This window comes from Nomascus leucogenys, chromosome 25 (genome assembly GCF_006542625.1).
Source record: "Nomascus leucogenys isolate Asia chromosome 25, Asia_NLE_v1, whole genome shotgun sequence".
Classification (NCBI taxonomy): Eukaryota; Metazoa; Chordata; class Mammalia; order Primates; family Hylobatidae; genus Nomascus; species Nomascus leucogenys.
The window spans coordinates 25,242,104-25,261,385 of NC_044405.1; the positions used below are offsets into that span (position 1 = coordinate 25,242,104).

At 45.2% G+C, this 19,282-nt stretch overlaps 1 protein-coding gene across 1 annotated transcript in view; it reads right to left on the minus strand.

Moving 5' to 3' along the window:
* Positions 1-944: 944 nt before the first annotated feature.
* The window catches only part of DSCAM (DS cell adhesion molecule), a 799,693-nt gene continuing 781,355 nt past the window's right edge, over positions 945-19,282 (minus strand). Inside the window, exon 33 of the mRNA XM_030806202.1 lies at positions 945-1,915. Within this exon, the coding sequence (XP_030662062.1) occupies positions 1,563-1,915 (353 nt within the window). The 3' untranslated portion in view covers positions 945-1,562. The remainder of the gene's footprint in view (positions 1,916-19,282) is intronic.

The following is a 19,282-nucleotide window of genomic DNA, read 5'->3' on the forward strand; positions in this document are numbered from 1 at the left end:
ACTGAGCAGCCACGGATATTTGATCATGTTTTCTGGTTAATGCCAAATCTCTGACACGAAGACCTGGTTATCTTTCCATTTTATGGAAGTGAGCCTGGAATGGAGTGTTGCAGCCAAGGGAGGATTACATCCTCTTTCAAAAGCAAACCGTGTGCGGGTTGTGGGATAAAGAATGCAGTTCCGACTATTTACGAGTAAATGCTCTCTTAGGATGAGCCACATGGGAGATAAACTGAGGGAAAGGAAACTAAAAACTTAGATTTTAGAGGAACATCACTTTCCTCTGGTTACAGAGGATTGAGGCAATGTTTATTAAGAGGGTCTATCGCACATTTGGACACCAGGCGTAGTGGAGATAGGAAAAGTCACGGAGGGTAGGACGCACAATCTTGCCCCTTGTCACACAAGCTGGGGCCACATTTCAGACTCCAGAGCAAGGGGTTGGCAAATATTTCCTGTAATGGGCCAGGTAATAAATATTTTAGGCTTCATGGGCTATACCATCTCTGTCGCAACTATTCAGCTCTACCATTGTGCCACGAAAGCAGCCATAGACAATAGCAAATAGTGCATGTGGCCTTGTTTCAATAAAACTTTATTTAAAAAAACAGCAGGAGGCTGGATTTGGCCCATAGGCCACAGTCAGTTGAACTCTGGCCATGGGCAGGCAAGGGGCAGAGCCTTGGGAGGGGCTTCGAATACTTGGGCTGGCCTCTGGTTGCGGTGGAGCCCAGCCTGCATTTTGTCCTCTCCAGCTTGAGAACAGGAGCTGCACCTTCTTTGTGCTTCCTGGAGATTCCTGAGGAGTTCAGGGTGTTTGTTAGTATCGACTCCGGTTTATTGAATGGGGCTCTGGGTTCAGGCCTGGTGTTTCCAAACAGAAGTATCATTGGGAAGGAGGCCCAGGCCATTGGTAGAAGAGGAGAGAAGTAGACATGGAAATAAAGGCAGACAACCTTTTCTTTTTTATTTCGCTTAGACAAAATGCAAAGAGTGTCTCATTAAATTAAAAAAGAAACAAAAGAGAAAACCGAATTGCTTCCCCCCACCCCTTCACTGACGGCACTCATCCTAATTAACAACAAAAGAAGACCAAATTGAGAACCCGGTTTCTAATGGGAAAGAAAGGTGTGCAAACGGGACGGAAGTTTTCCCCTGCCCGCAAATCGGTGTTCCTTTTAAATTCACAAATAGGCTGATTTCCCCCCCACCCTGTTTTCTTTCTTGCCTCTTGTGTGATAGAACTTCCAGTCAGAAGGTTTAATTAATCCCCCCATGCACTTTTGTAGAAAATCAGTAAAAATGCAATAGCCTGTGAAGATCATAAAACTGGACTTCTTTCCCAAAAAATCAGATGCCCAGGCGGATGGAGCTCACACTCAGACAGAAAAAAAGCAGGAGAGTTTTTGCACTGTCTGTGGTTTCAGTATTTTCTCTTTTTTTTTTTTAATATATTTTGGCAATTTTCTTTAATTATAAATATTGGAATTCCGTAAAAAAAAGGTAGCTTTGATTGAATTGTTTGAATTGTATTTACAACCGCTGTCCAGTCATGCTGTCTGTTATACCAGGGTGTAAGATTTTGCGTAAGGATTATTTCCTTTCAAATGGCCCCGGGAGTCGAGCAGTGACTCTTGGGAGCTGCTCATTTTAGCTGCCTGTCCCAGCTCTGCTCCCTCCCGCTGAGGTAATGTGGCCACGGCCCCCGGCTGCCACGACTGTCCTTCTCTCGTGGAGGAGGCGGAGGAGGCGGCTTCCATCGGGATGGGCTCCAGGACCGTGGGGCGCTTCAGGGTCCGGCTTTTCTGAGGTTCCAAGCATGCTTGTCCTAAGCTCAGGTCCCTGCTGGTGCCTGGACCACCTCGGTTTAACAAAAAGTCCATTCTAAGGTATGGAGGCAAATGTATGAGGTCACCTAGAAGGAAAGACAGGGTAGTTAGTTGGTGTCTTCATTTGGTAAACATGGGCAGAATGCCCCGTGTGCACACGGGAGGCCATGCGTGGTTTAGAGATGAGAATGCGGCTGCACACAGGCGCCTTTCTCAAGATCCTCCTTCAACGCTCACCACAGAGACAGGTGGAATCGTCCTCCTACCGCTTCGCTGGGCGCGGGAGGAGCTCATTTTCCTACAGTGCTTACTTACTTGTATTAACTTACTTGTAGAGAAGTGGAGGAATGGAGGTAGCAGAATCCTTCAAAACACCATCGTTGAAAGAAAAACATACATCAAAGGCAACAGCGTCCACTGGGTACGAACGGTGATAGACCAAACCCCGCATGTGATTGGAAGTACGGGGAGGGCACAGGGTTTGAGGAGAAGCCAGGGATGCCAAGGGAAGATGGACAGCTGGCTCTCGTCTTGGCAATTCTATGAAACCTTGTGACTTTGGCCAGCCACTTAGTTATGGGTCTTCATGATGGCTTTGGGTGAAAGCGCCACAGCTTATGGCCTCCTTACCAGGCCCTGCCTGCCTGCTAACCTCTGTGTGGCTCTTCTGTTTCAGCCATGCTGTGTATAGAGATGACAGCAGCTTAGACCAGAGTTCTAGTGTTTCTACTTCCTGCTTATGGTCACTCTGGCTTCTGTGGTGCCATGTAAACATACCCTCAGATCTCCTTCAAGAGCATCTGCTGGCTGGGCATGGTGGCTCATGCATGTAATCCTAGAACTGTGGGAGGCCGAGGCGGGAGGGTCACCTGAGGTCAGGAGTTCAAGACCAGCCAGGCCAACATGGCGAAACCCCCTCTCTACTAACAATACAAAAACTAGCCAGGCGTGATGGTGGGCGCCTGTAGTCCCAGTACTGGGGACGCTGAGGCAGGAGAATCGCTTGAACCCGGGAGGAGGAGGTTGCAGTGAGCTGAGATTATGCCACTGCACTCCAGCCTGGGTGACAGAGCAAGACTCAAACAAAACAAAACAAACAAACAAACAAAAAAACCCAAACCCAAACCAAAAAACCAAGAGCATCTGCTGCAGGCAGGGAGGCACCTGTTCTCTGGGACGCTGCAAGCCAATGACAAGCATGACAGGGCTTTCCTCATGGCCGGCCCCGCCCAGTGCAGGATCTCCCTGACAGGCATCCTTTGCTCAGGGATGCCCCATCAGCCTCGCTGCAGCCTTCTCAGAGGTGCACCGCAGCCTGAGGTGCCTCCAACCAATCCCTCCTTCACCTTCTCCTCTCACAGGTGTCAGACCTCTGTTATGGTCTCCAGACTCTCCTTGCTACCTTTTGCTTCTTTCTTCACAAGAATTTCCCCAATAAATTCCTTGTGTGTCTAATCTGTCTTGATAGACACTTCTCAAAAACATGAACTGACACAGCTTCTTTCACCATCAGCTACTGAAAGGTCACTCTGACCTCTCATTGCCAAATTCTCTGGTTTCCTCTTGATCCTCTTCCTACCTGCATTACGATAGCATTTGATGCTGTTGATATTTTTGTTGTTGGCCCTTTCAGCTGCCAGGGCACTGTGGTCTTCCAGATCTCTGCCTACATCTCTGGCCACCCCTTCTCACTTTCCTTGACTGGATCCTTTTCTCTGTCTTTCCTCTAAATACAGAGTGTTCAGTGGCCTGCTCTCAGGCCTCTCTCGGAAGGCTTGGCTGCTTTCCTCATCGCTTTATAAATTAGCTTTCCCGTCTATCTTTTCCATTTTGCTCTTTCTCCTGAGCCCTAGATGTGAACTTCAGATGCTTTGCTAGGTATTTCCACACGAGTGTCCATCTGGAATTCTGAATGCCACAGTCTATCAGTTCAGTTAATAAAGGCCAACCCCCTCCCCTCCCAATCCCAAATGCTGCTTCTCTCCTGTGTGCTCCATCTTGTGTAACATTATCACCATCCTTCCATCCTTGAAACCTCAGAGGTTTCACTGACACCTTTCTCTCCAGGTTAATTCTACTGGCAAAATATCTCTTGACTCCTTTATTTTATTTATTTATTTATTTTTTTAAAACAACAAGAGATAGATAGATAGAGTCTTGCTCTGTTGCCCAGGCTAGAGTGCAATGGTGCATTCATGGCTCACTGTAGCCTCAAACTCCTGGGCTCAAGCAAACCTTCCATCTCAGCCTCCAGAGTAGCTAGGGCTACAGGTGCATACCACCATGTCTGGCTAATTATTATTCTTTTTTTTTTTTTTTTTTTTTTTTTTTTTTTTTTTTTTTGAGACGGAGTCTCGCTCTGTCACCCAGGCTGGAGTGCAGTGGCGTGATCTCAGCTCACTGCAAGCTCCGCCTCCCGGGTTCACGCCATTCTCCTGCCTCAGCCTCTCCGAGTAGCTGGGACTACAGGCGCCCGCCACCATGCCCGGCTAATTTTTTGTATTTTTAGTAGAGACGGGGTTTCACTGTGGTCTCGATCTCCTGACCTCGTGATCCGCCCGCCTCGGTCTCCCAAAGTGCTGGGATTACAAGCGTGAGCCACTGCGCCCAGCCCAATTATTATTCTTAAAATATTTTGGAGACACAGGGTCTTGCTTGGTTTCCCAGGCTGGTCTCAAACTCTTGACCTCAAGCAATGCTCCTGCTTCAGCTTCTCAAAGCACTGTGATTACAGGCATGAGCCACCTGGCCTTGACTCCTTCTCATTCCCATCTTCAGGGCCCTGTTTCAAGGCTTTAATATATCCCATCACCTCCTTGCAAAGCATGAGCACAATTAGGGCCCAGCCACCAGGTCCACTTTGCAACCAACACTGCCTGACTTGAGCTGGACTGACGCTGGGTCTGAGTTTCTGCTGTTTTGGTACAGACAGTGTGCATTATCCAGCCCAGTGCTTCCCACTTTTCTCTCTTTGAGGAACAGGCAGACAACGGGTATTTGTGCAGTACACTGGGATGAACCCAAGGAGCTGTTTCTGGCCACCTTGAGGTCTGAAGGACTCACCATCTTGGCACACCTACAACTCACGACATACCAGGTGCAAAACTCTGTCTAGAGAATGGGCCGGTGGTGTGTGGTCCTGGAGCGAGGGCCCAGGGAAAAGGATGTGCAGGGAGAGAGAGATGATGATGGTCTGAGCTCACGAGCAGCTGTGGGATGTAAGAGAGGGAATTAAATTGTGAGATACGAAGGGGGCCCAAGGAAGGCGGCTTCAGAGTCAGTGACAAGTGGGACTGGTGACAGAGGAGAAGGGGTTAGGGGCGACTCCTTCCCAGGCTCTAAGCTCAGGAAGCTGTGTGGACAATGAAATCACTAACCGTGAAACGGTGTATAGGGGAAAGTTCTTACTTTGATGACAAAAGATGAAGGGTTTAGTTTCAGACCTGCTGAGTTTGATGCAGCTGGGGACATTCAAGACAAGATATCCAGTAGGTATTTTTATCATAGAAACGTAGCTCTAGGATGACTCACTCTTCATTTTCTGAATCAAAGTAACCGAACATTCTTGTTTCTTTTGCTTCAAAATATTCCCTGCTTTCCTTATTTTACTGTATGCTAACAATAGTTAATTGAGCCTTCCTCATCCAGCCCCTTTGGACCCGTAGGCCCCGAAGGTGCAGGCTGAGGGGATCTGAGACCATCTGAGCCAAGTGAGGGCTGCCATTAGCCAGCTGCCCTGCTAGCGGGGCAATGGAAGTGATATGTGTTTAGACAGTGTTTAAAGCCTGAACCTTAGGAAACGACTTCAAGTTTACCCACAGAAAAAGAACAACCAGCATAACAGAAGGAAAGGACTATTCAAGAGTATAAGAGAACTGGCCTGTGATCCCTGCCCACTTTGGGAGGCCTAGGCAATGGATCACCTGAGGTCAGGTGTTCGAGACCAGTCAGGCCAAAATGGGGAAACCCCGTCTCTAGTAAAAATAGAAAAATCAGCTGGACGTGGTGGTACAGGCCTGTAATCCCAGCTACTCAGGAGGCTGAGGCAGGAGAATCGTTTGAACCCGTGCAACGGAGGTTGCTGCACCATTGCACTCTAGCCTGGGCAACAAGGATGAAACTCCATCTCAAAAAAAAAAGTATAAGAGAACTAAAAATAAATATGGCCAAGTCAAGCCCTAAAAATGCATTTTATACAATTTAAATGAGCATACAAATTTTCAAAATGTTATTACCCTTCTTGAAAATTTTTTTCCCCGAACAACAGGAGCAATGACCTTATTTTTGGGAAATCCACCAAATGATTTCTTTGTCATTGTGTTATTACATTGTTGCACCACTTGGTATTTATGATTCAAAATTCCATTTAGCTTTTTCAGGATGTCTTTATTCTATTAAGTGATGATGAGTAATTACATGATTTCACTGGGAACGGCAGCATGTAATTCACTAAATGACCCTAGCGACACTGGACTGGGCTCACTGAAATTAAAGGCACTCTAATTCAACGTTGGCTTCCTACTGTCAACTGGATCCAAGGGAAGCTCAGTAATAAATACCTAGACAATAAATGGGCCATAACATTTTTTTTTTTTTTTTTTTGAGATGGAGTTTTGCTCTTGTTGCCCAGGCTGGAGTGCAACTCGGTTCGCCGCAACCTCTACCTCCCGGTTCAAGCAATTCTCCCCCCTCAGCCTCCTGAGTAGCTGGGATTATAGGCATGCACCACCACGCCCGGCTAATTTTTGTATTTTTAGTAGAGACAGGGTTTCTCCATGTTGGTCAGGCTGGTCTCATATTCCTGACCTCAGGTGATCCGCCCGCCTCAGCCTCCCAAAGTGCTGGGATTACAGGCGTGAGCCACTGTGCCTGGCCCATAACGTTCTTATAGGAAGGAATTACATAATTTGGCATTCTTGTAAAAAGGGTTTTGGTAACTTGATGCATCTGAACTTTGGCTTAGGAAAATATAATAGCATGAGGCCTACCCATTATATACACTAATGCGGAGGGTTCAGGAATATCTTGCCATATAGAATAGCTTTGTTCCTGAAAGATGAAATAATTTGAGTTTTTAAAACCTTATGAAATTTGATGGCATTGAAAATTACTTATGTTCATTTATGGTAGTTATTCTTCAGTCTTCTCTAACCAGGGATTAATTATTTGCAAAAAAAAAAAAAAGTGATGAAAGCATTAACAGAGCTGTCATTAAGAAATAAATTGAATAATTCTTCTGTAATGTGAACATCCTTTTGTATGTGAATCAATACACCTTAACTGACCAATCTTGCAATTTGTAGTTTTATATATTCAATCTCCTGAAAGTGATTGTCTTTATTCCTAAGAATCTGATAAATTATTTTAATTTTCTTATTTATTTTTAATTATCTTTATTCAATATTATTTTTATCATGTTTGTATATTTGAGGAAATGCGACAGACATTTACCTCCAGGGTTCTTTAAAAATATAGGTCGAGAATGCCTCATGCTGTTTCTGAGACCCGACTCAATCACGAACACTTGACATATTCGTAATGTGTTGCAACAGATTTGGGGATAAATCTCTATTCTAGTGACTCCCCATTGAACGCACGGGGATTATTAAACCCCTACAAAGTAATAGCATCGTGGTCCCCACTGGACTGCAGAATGCTCAGGCCTTAGATTGGAAGGAAGAAACGTGTTTGAAATCAAAAGATAGGACTCATACTGTCGGCATGCTGCCTGCAGGGGCTCCCACTTCAGATGTAGTGATCAAGAGGGCTCCAGTCGCTGAAATGGACTGGTGAGAAATGCAAATCCTTCCTAATGGCAACAGCTCAGGGTTACATCTTTACATGGAATGCTTACATATGTTTGTCTATTGCAGGTCTGACAAGTGTCTCTGAATATCCAATATCTCTGATTGATCCAGTTTTTCAGGCAGAGCTCTACAAAGTTGTGTGATTCTCTCATTAGCTCCCTTCCACAATGTGTATTTTCTGATTAGCACCCAAAGTAGCCCTTTCAACTGTGTGCGTGCTGCAAATGAGTTCTCTCAATAATTAATGCACTTACAGAGAAGAGAGCAGCAGAGCAGTCAGCGGTAAGCTCTGTTATTACAGGCACTTAGGTCCTTTAAAACCCCAGCCCATGTCCTCCTCAACAAAGCCTCTGAGGACCTGGATTCTCTAATTGTCCTCCTATGTGCTTAAGATGCCTACACGTAGCAAGACAACTCGTGCAGTTATTGATCCAGAAAGAGACACGTGATGTGTGAGACTGTGATGACCATGGGGACATTGGCACAGCATCCCCTGCCCCCAGCACCCTGCCTGCCATCTGCCTGTGTCACACGGGAGAAACTAGCCCTTGGCTTTAATTGTGGTGATGAGGAGTAGAGGCCGGGATAACATCGCCTGCATTTATCTGACAGGTCTAGATCTGGGCTCAGTTTCCTTATCCGTAAAATGGGAGTAATAGCAGAATCTAGCATAGAGGGCTGTAGTGAAGAGTAACTTAGATAACGCATGTGACAGCTTTCCCTGGATTAAGGAATCTGTTTCCACAGGGAGCAGGGCCTTCTTGGGTGTGTCCGGTACTCCCCAGCTCACCTGCCCCGTAGCTTATCAGTCAGGACCCTCTCCAGTTCTCCCATGTGGTGAAAAGTAGCAGGGATCCAGAAGAAGTCCAAGGATCCTTTGTGCATTGAACTCCAGGGTCACCATATTGGGTCACCACGTCATGGGTACTCACCTCCACTGGGTGCAAATGCCCTCGGCATTCCTGTGTGTAAATCTATCATTGCCATAAACACCGGCAAAGGCCAATGCCCAGTCTTAGTACTCGTTTCGGTAAAACTAGCTACGACAAAATTCACTTATATTTTTGGTAACGATTTCCATACTCTATAGTGTCACTTCCTCTGCTTTGCTTCCCTCAACCTTTCTCCACATTTCCCCCCTTCCCCTTCTCCCTCCTTCTTTCCCTTCCTCCTTTCTCTCTCTTTCTCTCATTCCCTCCATTCTTTATCTTCCTTCTAATGTAGTTTGGCTGTGTCCCCACCCAAATCTCTTCTTGAATTGTAGCTCCCATAATTCCCATGTGTTGTGGGAGGGACCCAATGGGAAGTAATTGAATCATGGCAGTGGTTTCCCCCATACTGTTCTCATGGTAGTGGATGAGTCTCACAAGGTCTGATGGCTTTATAAGGGGTTGCCCCTTTCACTTGGCTCTCATTTCTCTCTTGCCTGCCACCATATAAGATGTGCCTGTCACCTTCCGCCATGATTGTGAGGCTTCCCCAGCCACATGGAACTGTGAGTCCATTAAATCTCTTTTTCTTTATAAATTACCCAGTCTCAGGTAACATGAAAACTAGCTTCCTTCCTTCCTTTTCCTTGTTTTGTTTACCTTGTGCTAAAACTTTCATCCATGAAATCAAAGGCATAGAAAAGGGGTAAAAACATGAAGCAGGGAGGGACAAAGAAGTAGCTGAGTGCAATAAGACAGCAAGCAGGGCATACAGGTCGAGAAAAGTGTGGTGTGTGTGTGTGTGTGTGTGTGAGAGAGAGAGAGAGAGAGGAGAGAGATATGGGAGGAAAAATCTAACTGGAAGAGCAGCATACTGAAAGGGGAGGTTGAGGCATGGAGAAGGAAAGGACTAGCACTGGCAGAAGGATTCAGCTCATGGTCTGACGGTAGGAGGAACTGAGCTTGAACTCACTTCCATGTCCTCCTTCTGCCCTGCTCACCTACCTGCCCACACTGCCAGTTCCTTCCCAGTGAGCTAAACCCAGTTAGTGTCTCCAGCCCAGCCCCAGCGTGAATACAAAGGCTCACAGAGTCCTGCCTGGGCCTTTGGGACAGGGTCCCCCTGTTGACTTCTTTGGGCTGTAATGGTGGATTTGCACACCATGAACCCACTGTGCTCTGCCCTGAGGCCAATGCCCTTCCTGTCAGAGACCCTAAGTGAGGGTGAGGGATGGAGAAGGTGGAGATGGCCAAGCACAGAGAAGGGCTCTGGGAAACTGAGTGCAGGGACTGAGATGCAGGAACATACCAGGGTCAGGGGAGGCTGAGATGAATGAGGCTAGGTAGGTGTGAGGGAGGATGGATGAGAGAGAGAGGAAGAGACACACAGAGAGAGAAGGATCAGAGAGATGGAAACACACACACAGAGGGAGGCAGAAAGAAACGTAGCACTCTAGCCTGGACGACAGAGCGAGACTCCGTCTCAAAAAAAAAAAAAAGTAGCTACGCAGGTCGGTAGACAGATAAAAATTAGAGACAGAGTCACAAATAGAGAAGGGAAAAGGGGAACATGGTAACCAACTGGGACAGTGGTAAGGAGCAGTGGAGGAAGAGGGCACCAGAAAGGTGAGTACTATGAGAATAAATGTGTATGACCCACAATGAACGGCCCTTGTGAGGCGTTAAAGATGTGTGCACCATACAATGACCACTGGCCCATCCATCACTGGGGCACCCATTTCTCATTCTTTTCTCATCAGCCTCACCAAAACCCAGTGCCGATCACAGGCTGCACCCATCACTGCCTTTCTGGAGGGAACCCAGGCAGCTGCTTTGACTTCCGCCTTGAGGATGAGACGCTTTACCCATTATTGCTGCATTATGCTTTATTATTTGACATCATGCTTCATTTCTCATCCTTCTGTTGCTGCCCTCTGGGGACCTTTAGTGCCATTAATGTCTCCAAAAGTTCTGATTAAATAAGTCAGCATTGATTTCTCCCTCTTTCCCTAACCACTTTGCATACTAGTATCACAAGCACCTCCTCGCCTCTGGTCCTGAAATGTACAGATTCCTCCTGCAGGCCCCACATCCATCAGAAGATATGCACTCAGAGCTTGTCCCCCTCCACTAAGGGTGCATTAGAGCCATGGTTGGCCTGTCTGTGTGAAAACTGCTGAACTATACCTGCCTCCTTTTAGCTGAAACTCAGGAAAGCAAAACTTCCTGAACTTTCTCAATCTATTCAGGCACATACAAAATTTGAATGTATTTCAGTTCTTGGAAAAAGGATGGCAAAATCAATACTGAAATAACAAGAATGAAGCAATTCAGAAAATGAATGTGCATTCCATTAATCCATCATCAAACAATAGTTCTTGCTACCTCCCAGGCACCACACTAGGGAAAAATATCTGAACACTAGATCAGAGGCTCTCCACTGAGGGTGGTTTTGTCCCCAGGGGACGTGTAGCAAAGTCTGGAGACATTTTGGTTGTCACAATGCGGGGGAGGGTGACACTATTGATACCTATTGGTCAGAGGCCAGGGGTGCTGCTCAACATCGTCCAATGCTCAGAACAGCCCCTGCCACGAAGAATGATGTGGCTTCAAATACTAACGGTGCTGCTGTTGAGAAACTCTAGTTTAGATGATCAGCATTCATAATGCCAAGTGTTCCTTATTTCACTTTAATTCTACTTATAAAGCACTGAATTCAACCAGGATAAGCAGTTGTACCCCTCAGCCTCAGAATACTAGTCCACAAGGAGTTACGACCTCAGTTCTTCATGGAAGAAAATAAGAGATGGTCCAATGGAACTGTAATCAGAAGGCAAAACCCCCATTTCTTTCTCCATTGGCACCTGCTGAGGCAGGAGCTGAGTCCAGTGGAAAGAGCAGTAGTTACAGAGTGCAGGGCTTGGTGTTGAAAATCCTGTCTCTGCCTCTGTTTCTGCCTCCAGGTAGTTTTGTGACCCTTTTGAGCCTCGGTGCTCTTGCCTTTAGTCAAATGCATGAGGCACAATACTTTCTAAAGGCACCTTGAAGCCTAAAAGAGCCCTTCTTATGCTCTGAGCTATCTCACCTCTGAAAATTGGTTATATACATCTGTATTGGGAATTTATGGATAAGGGTGGAACAAATGAAATGCATTTCTGGGGGCCAGATATTCCAAAACACTTTGCGGTAGCCTTCTTCCTCCTCCTCTGTAATGCTTTGTTAGTTGGAGGCTGTAAACATGCAGATGCTTTCCCAGATTTGTGGGAATGAATGTGAATCACAGTTTTTTGGGCTTCAATCTCCTCTGGGGACACATAAAAAGGAACTTTCATCAATTTCTAACAAGGTTTGAGATCTATATCTGGATAGAGCTGGATATTGATGCAAAAGTAAGAAGCAAAGGATGATTTACTTGAGTTCCAGCAATTTCAATAAAAAACACAAGAGACCAGACTTGCAACAACACTACACTGTCAAAGAGCTGGTTCCCAAAGGGGAGCATAGAGTCCACCCATACCAGAGACAGATGAGATCTAACACTTTTTGAGTTTAATATTAATGATGCAACATGGTAATGAAAACTAGTAAAAGAATCTCTCTTGGTAAATGAATCTTCACTCCCAAATGGCAACCAGGAAAAACCCTAAATAAATAATGTGAGATTGATATCAGAGGCCCACGTGCAGGGACTCGATTACAATTCTTGGCTTGTACTCAGGGGCCCTCATGCATTTTTTAAGAGCTCGTCAATATTGTGATCCTTCTGCTTGCTGGTAAACTTTAAAAGCTACACTGAGGTATAAAAGTAGGGCTTTGACTTTGTTGAGGCTCATGATTCTTCTCAAAGTAGATCTGAATAAAAGAGGGATTGGAAAATCTTCCCTGGCCTTTAGGCAAGCGCAGAACTCAGCAGTGGTTTTGGAGCACCCACTGTGGAACGATCCATGAGATTCAAAGATGGATACAGTTCTCACGCAACAGCCATGAGGAACCACACATTAGGGACCACCTGAAGCAGAACCCTGGCTGGGGGCTTGCCCTTGTTCTGCCATGAAGCTGACAGAGCTGTTTCTACAACAATATGCATCTTGAATCATCCCACAGAAGGAGCTGAGTTAGGCTGGAAATGAGAGAATTCCAGACAGAGGGAATATATATTTGTGGAGTTGTAGGAGGCCAGAAAGTTGAAGGCTGGAGACCAGGGGTCAAGGATGGAGGCTGGAAACCAGGGGTCAAGGTTGGAGGCTAGAGACCAGGGGTCAAGGTTGGAGGCTAGAGACCTGGGGTCAAGGCAAAGAAGACATGGCTGACCCCTCAGACGCTTGTAAGTCTCTATCATGAGAGCAGCAGGAAGCTGTGGAAGGGGGTTAAACAGGAGTAGGTTGACTCTTACTGGAAATGATGGCTTGTTTCCCCTTTCTGGTTTGGGATACAGGATGCCTTAGGCCTTGGTGCCAGCAGAGGGTACAGGAGGACACACTGGAAGACGATGGTCTTTGCTGTCTTCTTCTTACCTTTCTGTATGCTCCCTGGGCCTTCGTGTGGCTTTAGCTTCTCACAACGCCTCACCGGGCTGTGTGTGTGTGTATCTGTGTGTGTATGTGTGTAGGTGTTGACCGATTGTCTTCTATAAGCTGGGCTTTGTATTATTTCTTGACCTTCTCAAGATTTGCCTGTCTCATGTCTTCAGAACCCATTGCCTGCAGTCTTTGATACACACTATTCTGATAAATGAATGAGACTGTGAGGAGTGTTAATTTAAGATATTAACTCTTTTATGTCTTAGGGTAATACCCAGTGTCTTTCTACTCAGGAGATATTCAATCAGTAGGGGTTCAATACATGAGTGTCATATATTTGTGTTTTAACCAGGTCTGTCTGAGATGCAGTGAATGTTCAGTTAGCCTAGGCAGGCTTCTCTCTTGTCACCTGCAGTGCTGGAATCTGGGAGCTGCCTTCTGGTCACTCAGCAGGGACAACAAGGCCTCTACCCCCAGATCACTGTTCTCTCAGGTACATGCCTCCCCCATCACTTTCCACCTCTTGAGGAACTGGCGCAGCCCAGGATTTCGCTACGATTAGAACTGAACCCCAATAAGCTACCCAAGAAAAACAGTGAGCCTTTTAAGGGGCTCAGAAGTCAGAGAAAAGAATCAGAACACAGGGAATACATGTTCTGGAACTAGAGGACACAAACAGCAGCTTAGCAACTACAATGAACCAGCCAGACCACTGGACAAGGTCAGAGGTGCAGGGGATGGCCTCTCGAACACAGTGGCAGGAGGCTGGGTGCAGGGTGGTGGCTGCAAAAGACCCCATGGACATATATGCTAAGCTTTTATTTCAGGCAATGGGCTTAGAGTTCTAAGCTTGAGAACCCCTCAGAACAGGTCCTATTGTCACTTTCTGAGTCTGAGGGAGAGCTACTAAGAAGACACTGAAATTCTACGAGAGCCCTTAAGAAGCTAAAATTGCGGCCGGGCGCGGTGGCTCACGCTTGTAATCCCAGCACTTTGGGAGGCCGAGGCGGGCGGATCACGAGGTCAGGAGATCGAGACCACGGTGAAACCCCGTCTCTACTAAAAATACAAAAAAATTAGCCGGGCGTGGTGGGGGCGCCTGTAGTCCCAGCTACTCGGAGAGGCTGAGGCAGGAGAATGGCGTGAACCCGGGAGGCGGAGCTTGCAGTGAGCTGAGATCGTGCCACTGCACTCCAGCCTGGGTGACAGAGCGAGACTCCGTCTCAAAAAAAAAAAAAAAAAGCTAAAATTGCAACTACTCTTCAGAGAGACCTGGTTTTCCAGCAGAAATCAGGATTAGCACATGCCAGTATTTAGGTCGACATCGAGTAGGCGTGAACAGCAGTATGTGGAGGCTTTGTTGGATGGCCCCAGGGTTCTTTTAACTTGAAATTCTATGGGAGTGTTTGAAAGGTCATAGTTCAGAGGGAACTCTTGATCTCTGTTGTGAACGCCAAGCTCATTCCTATCTCCTGGCCTTGATCTTTGCTCAGCTCTCTGGACCACCAGAAGGATCTTTGCAGGGCTCCTTCCATCCCATCATTTACGTCTCATTGCCTGAGAGGCCTTTCCGGGCCATTCTTTCCAAAATACTCCCCTCCCACGTTTTATCCCCTTCCTGGATTTCCTTCTCCGCCCAGCACTCACCATGGTCGGGAACGATACTATTTGTTTACTTGATCACTGTCTGTCTCCCTCTCAGGAACAGAAGCTCCTTCAATGTGGATCTCTGTGGGTCTTGTCTATCACTGCATCCTCAGTTCCCAAAACAGGACCAGTCATTTAGTGTCCACTCAACACATGCATGGCAAAGAAAGACAGGGAAGCAGGGAGGCTGAAAGGGAGGGAGCCAGCCTTCCTCTAGAAGGGTGGAACGCAGAGCAGTGCAGTGAGAATGTGTGTGTGCCTGTGTGTATCCGTGCATGGGAGCATGTGCTTATGTATCCACGTACATGTGCATGTGTGTCAACATATATGTGTGTCCATGCATATATGCGTGTGTGTGCACAAGTACCCATGCATGTGTACTTGTGTGTGAATGTGTATGTGTGCATGCATGTGTGTGCACAAGCACACGTGTAGGCATCAAAGAGACTTGCATTTGAAAGGAGACCCTTAGTATAATATTTATGAGAAACATTTTAAAATTGAGTTTTAGTGATGTGCAAAACAGAGAAGGAAGATGCAAGCCCCGAGGCTGCCTGAGCCAAGTCCTCAGGCAGTGAGGGAGATGTAGGTAAGTGAAGCTGGGGGTGGGGGTTATTTAGCTCTGAAGATTGGATTGCTGGTGTCTTGCTTTGATTTAAGAGCCAACGTGAGAGATATACAGACTTCAGACAGGGAAAACAGCATGGTCAAAACGACAACTGAGAATAAGGCGGCCAGTTTTGGTCAGAATAGTGCTGACCTGTGCAGAGGTAGGCTCTTTCTTCAGGTAAGGGCTCCTCCAGGTAAGGGCTCCTGGCCTCTCTGCATGCCTTGGGGCCCGCCTCTTACACTCCACCCTCACACCCTCAGGAGAGAGTGATGCAAGATGAATGGATCCTAAAATTAAAATCCAGTAACTGTTTCGAATTACTGGCAATTCGGTGAATTAACAAGTTGGGACCAGGCAGTGGCCCTTTCCCACTAGAAAAAAAAAAAAAAAAAAAATCTCAAATGCATTCCCCAAGGAAGGGGCTGAAACTCATCACCTTGTGTCTGGGGCCCAGGGGGAATGAGCACAGATATCCAAAGAGGCTGATGCTTTCCCTGCCGCTAGTGGGGCAGGCTGTGTTAGGGTGCATGTCTGAAGCTTGAAATTGAATTCAGTAGCTTCATGTAATGGCTTCTCTTGATGGCATAGGATAAACATCATAAATAAAGAAGAAGAAGAAGCAGTAATCCAAGAATGTTTGCAACTGGCTCAAAATGCTACCTGAAACCAAGAATAGGTACTGTAATCAAAGAACTGGAAGCTGTCTTGACCCAGAAGAAAAAAGATGTTAAACTTTGCAGCTATTTCTCAGAAGAATAGAGAATTTTGTTTTCTGTTTGTAGAGATGGGAATAGTCATCCCTTATGGAAGAAGACAATAATTTGCTGCATTTTTAGGTCTTATAATTGCACAGGCAAATTCAAAATTCAGGTATCATTAAAATTACAGCTAGATAATGCTGCCTGTTTTGTGCATAGCTATTCTCATTTCATGGGAGAGCACCCCTTTATCTGTTGAAGGGATGTCTTTTTTATTTGCTAAGGGCAAGAATGGAAAATAAGTTACTTTGATTAAAGGTGCTGAAAGTTGGAGTAGATTTAAATGTCCTTTTGTATTTTACTATAATTTCTAGTAATTGAAATATTTTAACCAATTTAACCAGTTGGTTTTGCTGTCACAACCATGATATATTCATTCATACAATAATGTTTATGAAGCACCTACTATGTACCAGACACAGTCTGGCCATATATGTGTATATTATACATACACAGGAGATTTTATATATATATATATATATATATATATATATATATATATATATATATATATAGTATTGAGTATTCAATACCATTAATTCATTTAAAAATATTTCTTGCATGATAACTACTTGGCTATCAGGTATCTGCTAGACCCTGAGAAGGAAGTATGAAGATAACTAAGACATGTTTCCTATTTTTCTGAAGCCACAATCTGGCCAAATTCATGTAACTTGATCGCAATTTGCAGAGAATTTCAAAGTTTGGGGATCATAACTATTTGTACTGAAGACAGAAAAAATAAAAAGGCAAAGAGAAAAAAAGGACCATCAAAAAAGAAGCTCTAAAGTTGAGGAGGAAGATATTGAGAGATTTGGAAGACTATAAACGGAAACAGACATGACTAATATCATCTAGCGTGAAGAGGGCACATAGGAAAAGAATGTGATTTAAAAGCACAGCTCTAGGAGCTGCTGATTGTATCACAAGCTCTAGTTAGCAAAATAGTAAATTGCAACCTTGTATTTTGTGCCCAATGTTGAATTTAGTTGAATTATAAAGGAGTGATGGAAAGGTTTCCAAAGGCTGAAATATTTTCTAAAGCATATCAGATGTTCAATAATAATGCAGTCATCTAGGGTAGACAAAACAAAGTTTGTGGACATTTGAACTTGCATTGACTTAAGAGATTATTCAAACCTATATTTATAAAATCATTTTACTCTGAATAGTATATTAAGACAATAGTAACTTAGCTATGATCTTCCATTGCTCTAATGGATCCAGGCAACAATGTCATGAGCAAAGGTCAAATTCTTAAGAAACAACCCAACAATATGAGCAGCATGCCATCAAAAAGAAGCTTCAACCCTGTAATTATGTAAAGGCCTGCACAAATAGGACAGTCTTTTAACCTAGAAGCTCATTCTGTGCCCTAAATCACACACAAAGGGAATATGACGGCATGTTATCTCAGGTGGAAACATAAAGTACTTAACTGGGTGACACACAATTGAGGTGGGCGCCTGCTAGAACTTCAGTGGTCACTGGAGAAAAATAAAAGCAAGAAGGAAGAGGAGGCCAGCAGTAGAACTGGAGTCACAGTGGGGAGTCTAACAATCCAGTGCCAGAAACAACGGCTAATGTGGCTGAGGGCCTCCTCTGCTGACCTCTTCACCTGTATAATGCTACGTGCATCTAACAGAAGCCCAGTACACAGTCACCAATGCCATTCCCATTTTACAGATGCAGGAACTGAAGCTGAGAAAGCCTATACAACATGCCCACAGGCTTGTGGTCTTCTCTCCAGTCCTCCTCACCTTCAGGCTGAAGAGCTGCAGAAAGTCATGGCATTTATCCTGCATTTTTCTCCAGTTGCCTTGCAAATAAATGCCAACAACACCAAAAAAAAAAAAAAAAGTTGAAATAAAAACACCCACAAATAACAGCTCTTCTTTTCCCCTGAGGAGGTAGACAGAATGAAAATAAATGAAGCCATCATTCTTTATTGGATGCTGGCATGAATCTTGAGCTGGTATGGAAGATTATTTGCTGGATAAACAATTCTTATCTTGTATATTTTTATGCATTTATAAAGCTCATTTTCAGCTAGGCCTTGTCCCATAAAACCCAAGGGAATTGTAATTCAAAAGTGAAGATGCATTTTTGAAATGGAACCAGAACAGTGGTGTAGAAAATGGGTAAAATGAGAAACAGAACTGGATTCAATAAGATTGGATAGATCAGTCTGTGAAGGAAAGTCTACAGGCAGCTATTTCAGGGTGAAAAAGAAAAAGTGGTTCTTCAGATGAGAACTACAGTTGGCTGCCATAGGTTGGATTCCATCTGAAGATGTGTTTTATTTGCCCTGTACAATGGTTTACAAATATCCAAGCCAACACTAAAAAGCTGTGAATTTCCATATAAAACCAAGATTTCTGGCTTCTCTTCAAACACAAGTCCATACTAAGACCCCCATTTCCACTTGCGATCAGTTGGAAGGGCCTTGCTAGAGTCTTTTCCTTTAGACAGTATGAACCCTGAAATGGCCCATGTCCCCATCACTCCTTTGACCCTGTTCTCTAGCCTCTGCATTCTATTATCCGCCAGGCCCTGCTGACCTCAGAATTTGCAGCTTGCTTTCACCACCCAGACGATTCACAGGTGTTCAAGTTGAAGACCAAACTACTGGCTGACCTAACACTAGCCAGTTACCATCACCTTGTGTAATTCAGTGAGACCGAGTCCCAAACACTGGCTATAGTAAGACCTCTCCCCTTTCAGAAGCCCTCAGTGCGGCAGTTTTAAAATACAGCCCTCGCATTTTTGACAGTCTTCTCATCAAGCAGTGGGGGCCTCTTTCTCTGGAATCAGGGTTTCTTGGGCTCTGTGACTGCTTGCCCATTAGAATATGACAGAAATGATAGCTGTGTCAGTTTCCAGGCCCAACCTAAGGAAACTGGCTATTTCCACAGACTGTATCTTGGACCATTTGCTACTAGAACCTAGCCACCATGCTGTGAGGAAGCTAAAGCACCTTATGGGAGAGGCCAGCACAGGGAGAACACAGCCAGGTCAGTGAGCCACTTTGGAAGTAGATCCCCAGCCCCAGGAGAGCCTTTGCAGCATGGTACCCTCACTAGGCCCCGCCCAAATTTCAGATTCATAAACAAAATAAGTGACTGCTGTAGTTTTAATCCAATGAACTTTGGGATGGTTTGTTAGGTGGCCATCCATAAACA